Source organism: Trichechus manatus, unplaced genomic scaffold, assembly GCF_000243295.1.
Source record: "Trichechus manatus latirostris isolate Lorelei unplaced genomic scaffold, TriManLat1.0 scaffold00015, whole genome shotgun sequence".
In the NCBI taxonomy this organism is placed as follows: Eukaryota; Metazoa; Chordata; class Mammalia; order Sirenia; family Trichechidae; genus Trichechus; species Trichechus manatus.
The window spans coordinates 191827-200588 of record NW_004443951.1 but is presented as its reverse complement, the minus strand read 5'-3'; the positions used below and the strand labels follow the sequence as shown (position 1 = coordinate 200588).

At 37.0% G+C, this 8762-nt stretch overlaps 1 protein-coding gene across 1 annotated transcript in view; it reads right to left on the bottom strand.

The window, feature by feature from the left end:
• USP24 (ubiquitin specific peptidase 24) overlaps positions 1-8762 on the bottom strand; it is a 145041-nt gene that overhangs the window by 41894 nt on the left and 94385 nt on the right. The window contains exons 35-39 of the mRNA XM_023727032.1: positions 8113-8272; positions 7106-7261; positions 4597-4667; positions 3687-3847; positions 1012-1073 (exon numbers count right to left, since the gene is read on the bottom strand). Coding sequence (XP_023582800.1) covers positions 1012-1073; positions 3687-3847; positions 4597-4667; positions 7106-7261; positions 8113-8272 — 610 coding nt within the window. The remainder of the gene's footprint in view (positions 1-1011; positions 1074-3686; positions 3848-4596; positions 4668-7105; positions 7262-8112; positions 8273-8762) is intronic.

Here is an 8762-nt window from a genome sequence, read left to right as displayed (position 1 = left end):
CTGAATCAAGACTCAGACGATATCATCTCAGTCTCCAACAAATTCAATTTCACTGCTCAGAGCACTGCGTCCTTAGTTTTTATTAAGAGACACTTCTGAAACTGACAAAGGTGTTGCCTTAGGGATGATGCTGAAGATTATCTGTCACTATATCTTTAACTGTCCATTACATGAAGACCTTTATATGAAATTTCTTTAGACTTAAGTGCTGGGAAAAAGATATGTTTCTTTTGAGAAACGATTCTGTTTCTTCTTCTAGAGAAGGATGTTGAGAACAACCAAACACATACTGCTTCCTTTTATCTTTGCCTTCTAGGAACCTCACAACCAAATTCTGACTGTGTAGGGCTTTATAGACTGCATATATGCAAGGTATGTTTTTTCCTCCTAGCCTTGACGTTCTTTTCCAATCGATATTTTGTTTAATCCTGATTTGTATTTTATTTCCTATAAGCTTAAGCAAACCTTTTGTGTAAGAGAGTAGAGAATAAACTAACAACTTTTGATGTGAACAACTAACATTCTAATATTTATTTGCATTATTTCAGGGTAAATACAGATGATTAAAATCTAAACACTCTAATGACAGAATTTCTAACAATAACATTTAAATTACCTAACACTAATTAACTGACTTCATTATCAACATGCCTCAATACAAATTCCCTCTTTCCCTCAATGATCAACCTTTAAAATTGTCAGAATTGACTATACTAGAGATAAAGATCCTTCCTAATAGTCTGTATTAATGTGATTAAAATACAAGCCACTGAATAATTTTTAAAATCCACAAATCTTCTCAACCACATTAATGGTTAGGTATATGACAGAAGTGCTCACGGGTACACAGGTTTACATGCTATTTTCAAGGAAACAAAATTCAACCTCAAACAATAGTTACAATCTTGTTTACATCTGAGATATATAAGTCAGATTTAGAAATGTCCATTTGGTCTTCTCTTCTACTCCCTCCACCCTGCACACACAAATCAAAGTCAGACATTTACTTACTTGTCAGATCATCTAATAATTGGCACCTCAGATCAAAATACTCCATACACTGAGATAACAGTCTAAAAAACAGGTAAGTTTCAGTTATTAGAAAATGACTGATTTAAAAATAAAAAATATTTTCCTTATAAGAACAAGTTCATAAAACAAATGAGCAAGAGAATTTTCCTAAGCATCAAAAAACTTCTATACTGATTCTACTTCTATATTTTAGCAAGAAGCACATTAATGATTCTACTTCCACAGATACAGTATAGGAATAATAGTGTAGAGAGGGAAACTTCATAACAGTATCACATTTTGCACTAAGGTGTGCACTGATTACATAAATAGACTGATTGCATTCACTCATCCAAATGATCAGCCAATACTTAATATATATCCATTGTCGTCTAGTCAATTCTGACTCATCTATATGCCTGAAACTGTTCTATGGGAACAGTGAACAAAAGAAGAGGAGAGAAACAATAAAAAAATTACATATATATATAATATACATACATATACATATATTTTTATATATGTATATACACATATGTATATATACACATCAAGTGGTGACAAGCACTAAGAAGAAAAATAAAGCAGGGTAACAGGAGAGAGAAGAGGAAATTATTTTATCTAAGATGATCCAGGAAGGGCTTTCTGCAGTTATAGTGGTTAACAGCACAGATTTTAGAATCCAGCAGATCCTGGTTTTAATCCTGGCTCCATTACTTAGAGCTGGCATCCACGGACAACTTATTTCACCTCCAACTCTCACTTTCCTAATTTATAAAATGCTCATTACAGTATTAGAAAGAAACATACACACACATACATAAAAGAGGCTCAAGCATGGGCTAATGATGAGAGTGTATAATGAACCAAGGATTATTTAAAAAATGGGACAACAGTACTGCCAAATTCATTTGGCTGTTGTGAGGATGAAACGCTAACTATATGCAAAGAATTTAGCATGCTGTGTGGCACATAGCTGGCATGAGGTAACTGCTATTATCATCATCATTACTATTGTTATTAAGGGAGAATATGTGCCAAACTTTGGTATTTAAAAAAAGTTGTATGAAACAGATGAAAACACAGAAATATTCAATTTTATGTAAAATTAAACAGCTCTGGAGTCAACAGATTTTTAAGAGATTCTTTGAGAGTGCATATTAAAAAACTCATCTAGTGCTTTCTGCTTCTTCCCCAAAGTTTAGAGGAAGTTCACTTATAGTCAAATTCTAAATATTAATTTAGTTATATTCAATAGTCTGACTCTTACAATAAGCACAATAGCTTGTTTCTTACAAAATGGCTTAAATATTTTCACTAAAGAATCATTAGTCTTACAAATTAATAAAAGGATCACCTGATTTGAGAGAAATTTTAACTAGGAAAAATTAGAAATCAGAGGTCAAAAAAAGTTGTTTCTGTGACTTTTATTTCAGATGTTCTTTATTAAAAAACCATTCTCTGGCATTTGGTTTTGCACAATTAATGAATTACTACTTTTCATTAGCAGAAATGCACAGCTAATGTCTTATTCAGGTTAAATCTTGATGGTAAACTATAACATGACTGAAAGTTTTGGCCAAATCCTTAACATTTAAGTTACCCACAATAATCTTATTAAAGTAACCAAAATCCTGACTTCTTCCTTATTTGTGAATCTGGAATGTTAAAACAGAGGGTTAAATATTTCAAAGTAATATTTGTGTTGAGACTTAGATATGTGGGCCACGGATGTCCAGATACTACGAATGCATGAGAACATAAATATCAATACACACATTTAATCCCGTAAGGATGACTTGCAAATACAGATAAAATTCTAACTTAATTTGAGGAAATTCTGCAGATTATACGTCTCACATCTAGAAAATTCGGGTATTTAAAAACAGTCAAGGCTTGGATGCTTACATGTTAGAGGTTTGGGGTAGCCCTGATGTCTCTTCCCTTCCAGGGCTCTAATTTATAAAGCATGGACAGGAGGAAAGGACATACTGATTTCACAAATCTCTCTGGTACCTTATAAGCCCCACAGGAGGGGCTCTCTGGTGAAAGTTGAGTTAGAGAAAGTGGCTTAAAATTAAGGTCGAAGTGGCACCTCCTACCTCCCCTCCTGGACCTGATCAGGGTGCCCGTGCACGTGCGCTAGCCTGCAGAGGTGAGATGGGGAAGGCAAAACCAACCGACCCAAGTGATTTTACAACCATAAGCCTTCCTTACATGCCCAGGTACATGTAAAACTAAGAAAGCTAAAAGGATAGCTACAGACATGGAGTTATGAAGCATGATGAGCCGAGAAAGTGATAAACAAGTGGTGAGGAGCAGTGTCCTTTACACAATGACCCAGCTCAAATAACTTCAGACTCTCACCAACCAGGTGAGCTCCTCCTTCTGTTTGGGACAGATGGACTAGGGAGGTGGAGGTGGAGGTGGAGGGCTGGGGGGCGGGGAGTGGGCAGAGGAGGAGAAAGCCCAGTAGTGTTTCTTCTAACTCTCCTATCCTGAATGAGGAGAAAAACAGAAATGCCCTCTTTCAGGGCACAAATGATAGAGAACAGGAAAGGAAAAATTCTTTTGTCATCTCAATAATATACTCAGGACTTTAGGGGAGTGATACACAAATCATTACTCTTTCTGTCTTTCTGTACAACTTTAGCTATTCCATCTTGGTTACATACCTCTGATTGACTCCTCTCATAATACTGGTCGGGGACCAGAGAGGCAGCTGAGCCGTGAGAATGACACCTAGGAGAAACTGATTTGGCTTCTGTACATCTGGGTGAGCTGAAGTATCTGTCTGACTAAGAGTATACAGCTGATCACAGGCAACACGGCGAATCTGCAATTACATTATTAATGGCAAAGGACATATATCAATCAACATTTAAAGAGTGCTTAAAAAGGATTTTCCTTCAAAGCCCACACTATTTATTCATTCGAGTTATTGAAAGATACCTACAAAGTTATGAGAGTTTCAACTGTTAATGGTAAAGTTTCCATTGAATAAAATAGGACTACTTAAAAACAAGTGTATTTTGAGAACTTATTTCCCACTGTAATTACTAATCTATTTTAATCAACAGGTGCATAGCTTAATCTAAATCAAAGTAAGAAGAACTCAAGTGTTTAAAAAATTAATTTTCAAGGTCATGTAAGAAAGTTAAAATTATAAAATCTAATGTGATTTAAATTACATTCATGGCTTAAAATTGGTCTTCCCTGACAACACTTAATGCCAGCTGTCCTTGTAAGCTATAGATATTGAACATCGGCCGTGTCATTTTGTCTATGATAAACAAATGCAAATTATTTTTGGATAATAAAACCCAGATATTATGCCATTTGTCTCTTGTTAATCACAGCACTAGTCTCATATCTTTTGGTGGAATATGTAGGCAGTACTGGAAAGGAGGGTCATATAGCCTAAATGGTCACTGTGCCTTCAGAGTGGTCTGAGGCCCCAGATGACTCCCTGAGAGAACTAAGTGCCGTTTTGTCTGTACTCCCACAATGCCACAGCTATCCAAGGGAGTCCACAACAGAACAGGACCACAGGGATTTTTATACAGTAATTTAAAAAATCCTTACCTCAGCACTTGGGGATCCAAGTAGAATATCGATGATAAAATCAGCAACACAGGGCAAATTATAAAAAGATGCTAACAGTAAAAATAAGGAGAATTGGGTGGGGGGAGGGGAGAATTAAGTTAGGCAACACATTTAAAAAATTTTAGTAATTTCTTAAGCCTAACTTTAGCAGAACTTTATCTTTTCTTCTACATGGAAATCAGAATTCAGGACCTTCTACAACTGTTTCCACATCTGTGAATTTACCCCATGAAATTCTAAGGTGCTCAAGAGTGGGAACCATGTCTTAGTCATCTTCGTACCTCCACATTTTAGCACAATGCCTTGCAAATACGGTTACAAAATAAATATTTATTGCATTAAACAACTATCAATACTTGCTACCTAGAAAATGTATGCTAAAATAAACTTGTTGTTAGTACTGTTGAGTCTATTTTCAACTCATAGCGACCCCATGTGACAGTAGAACCGCTCCACAGGGTTTTCTAGGCTGTAATCTTTATGGCAGCAAATCGCCAGGTTTTCCTCCCATGGAGCCACTGGGTGGGTTCGAATTGTCAACCTTTCAGTTAGCAGCCAAGCGCTTATCCGTTCTGCCACTAGGGCTCCTTAGGGAAGTTATAATATTTTCATATTGATTTGAAAATATCTGTAAACTATTCTAGGAAAACTGAACTGAGAATATGGTGTATGTTCAAATGCATTCTTAATGAATTATACTTCTCATATATAAACTCCTAAAAGCATTTTTGCTCAAAGTAAATAATTTTGAACATTATTTTAATATACTACAAATGTTTAACTTTTTCTATACATTTACCTTGATTACCTTTACCTCTGGTTTATACACTTAGTGTGCATGCTATATTAAATACATAATGATCACCAATTCCACATAACAAGCAGTATGAAGCAGTTAATAACAGTTAAGAGTAAAGCTCCTATGTGTTGGTACAATTTTTAAAAGTAGAGTTGCTAAAACTTCATTCCTGAATACTTATTGAGGGCCTATTACCCACCAGGCAGTGTTTGGGTGCTGGGGGTTCAGCAGGGAACAAAACGGGCAACAGTCTCTGCCTTCGTGGACCTTACAGTCTAGTTGGGGAGGGTATGATGATACTGAACACGATAAATAAGTAAATTATATTGTATGTTATAAAGTGATTTAGGTGCTATAGAAAAAAATAAGGTTAAGGATTTGGGTAGTACTAGAGTGAAGGGAGGGTTGTGATTTTTTTTAAAAGGTGGTTGGAACAACTCACTAAGAAGGTGACATTTAAACAAAGACCTGTAGGAGATGAGCAGAGAGCCGTGTGGATATATAGGGAAAGAATATACTAGAAATTGGGAACAGCCAGTGCAAGGGCCCTGAGGCAGGAACATGTCTGCAGTGCTGGGGTAACAGCAAGGAGGCCAGAGTGGCTGAAGCACAGTGAGTGATGGGGGGAGTAGGAGAAGGTGAAGGCACAGAAGTATTGAGGGGGTGAGGATTATGTCAGGCCTTGGAAAAGATTTAGCTTTTGCTCTACATGGTCTGAGAAGAAACTGGAAGGTTTTGAACAGAGGAGTGACACAAATGGACTTTTAAAAGGTCCATTCTGGTTACTGTGTGGAGCATAAACTGCAAGAGAAGAATCAGGGAGATTAGTCAGGGCACTACTGCCACAATCCAGATAAGAGAGGATGGCAGCTCAGAACAGTGAAGGTGGCACTGAGGAGTGGAATCTAGATACAGTTTGAAGCAAGATATGCTGACAGATTAGAAACAGGTGTGAAAAAAGGAATCAAGGATGACTCCAAGGTTTTTGGCTACAGCAACTGGAAGAATGAAGCTGTCATTAACTAAGTTAGGAAAGACTCTTGAGTGATATGGGTAAGACCAGTAGTTCAGTTCTGGGCATGCTAAGTGTGGGATGTCTATTTGACATCCAAGTGGCTGTAGATCCGAATTTAGGAGTTGTCAGCATATAGATGGGATTTAAGGCTGTCAGACTGAATAAAATCACCAAGAGAGGGAGTGTAGACAAAGAAGAGACAATGGTAAAAGACTGAGCCCTGGAGTGGTTCTAATGCTGACAGAATAATCAGTAATAGCCCCAGTGTGCCAAAGCAACAATAAAGGTGAAAGGGCAAATCTTAAATTTCATAATCTTTAATACTGGAGTCATTATCAGTTTATATATAATTTTATCCATCTATTCTATAATTTAGGAAGCAGTAAATTTGGGTTGTTTAAATTCCTCAACTAGATAGTAAGCTCCTGGAAGGCAGACACATGCCCTTGGTAACACCTATTGTGGGATCTTGTATATAAAAGGTGTTCAATAAAGGCTTGTTCAGATTTAACTACTCCAGCACTATTCTTACTTACTCCACATGTCAACTCCCCCCTCCTCCATTTTTTCATTTCTATGAGTATGACCTTATCTATGGAGAAATGTAAATAATTTCCAACAGAAATCTGGTCTTTCTCTGAAAGTGATTAATCCCAAGTAAGCCTGTGGCATACCCAGCTGCTGGCTCCGAAGCTGTAGGCATGTAACCAGAAGAGACAAAGCCTCTCCGGCAATCAGTGAGTCTTTGGTGGATACAGACTGCTGTCGAACGCAGATTCCTGCATGCAGGGCTACTGGTTCTCCTTCGCTCCCAGAGCTGCAATTGCTTCCTAAAAATAGGCAAGTACAAGTTTACTGTGGATCCTACTGGAAGTGTGCAATATTCTAATATCCTTTTAATATGTTCCAGAATCCTCAGGTGAAATTAAATAGTTCAAAAAAGCACTTTGCACCTTAGTCTAAGAAACAAGAGAGACTGATCACTTTATTTGAAACACCATAACTTCTCTGTACTTAAAACACATTTGGGGGCACTCAAAATTTATTTACAAGACAAAACTAATTTAAGGTAATAGAAGTAAGAGTAGTATAATTTTGAGGGTGTGAGGGAGTCCTCTGGGGGTACTGGAGATGTTCTATATCTTGCATCTTGTTCTACATGAATTATACATATATAAAAATCCTAAAAATCCTGTACACTCAACATTTCTGCACTGTATGCATACCATACATTTTAATAACTTTTTTTTAATTATTGAAACATTTATAAACACATAGATTGAGCAGGAAAATCGAAGGAAGCTGAGAAATAAAACTACTTACGAAGGCCTAATAGAACACTGGCTTAACTAAGAAAAGATTATTTTCCAGGTAGGAATTCTAGATGAATCTGTATTACAGACAAAATTATTTGCCTCATGACACTTTTAGACTCAGCCAAGCTAAAAACCCTGCTTGATTTGGCTTCCCCACTTACTCTACGTGTTTATAAGGGTTTTCTTTCTTAAAAGAAGTATGACGTACATACAGTAACATGCACAAATCTTTATTACAGCCTGGAAAATTTTTACTCAGGCTCAAAAGCAAGCGAAAAGGCTTTCTCCTTTTCGTGACTCTGACAAATCCATACAAAGCTATTTCTTGCCCAATGCTTTAATTACTTTCCTTATTTGATCAATACCTGAACTGCTGAGTCTGTTTCGAATTCCAGCAGGAAACAGAGAATTACTTTCTTTAATTGGTTGGCTACTCCCAACAAGGTCTAGGCGTCCTGCAGCTGCAGCCCACGACAATCTCATGAAACAAGCCACGGTAGAAGTGAAATCACTTACTTCCATTGTCTAAAAGAAGTTAGGAAAGAGTGTTATGAAAGAGTACGTTTCACTGACTCACATAACCTTCTTACTGGTCTCAATTTTAGGAGACTCTTTCCCCTCCAAAATGGTCCAGAAGCACAGCCTTCTTCAAACCGCTTAAAGACTTTTTTGCACTGTTTAAAGACTTTCAATGTCTCTCTCTTACCCAGAAAACAGACTCTGATCTCCATAATCTGGTCTCAAATTACCCTTTATCAATTTTATTTTTTACTATTTTCCCTCTTCCCACAAACTACATTTTGGCCTACGTGAACTACCTTGTGACCTCCCATACACGCTCTGGCTTTATCTAACTGTGCTCATGCTCTCCCTTGTTGGAGTTCACCACTCTCCCCTCTCCAACTACTTCTCTCTACATATTTAATCTCTATTCTTCAAGACCTAGCTCAAACGCCACCTCCTACTTTAAAATCATCCATGATAGTCACAGGTGAAGGAGATGATTCCACCTCCT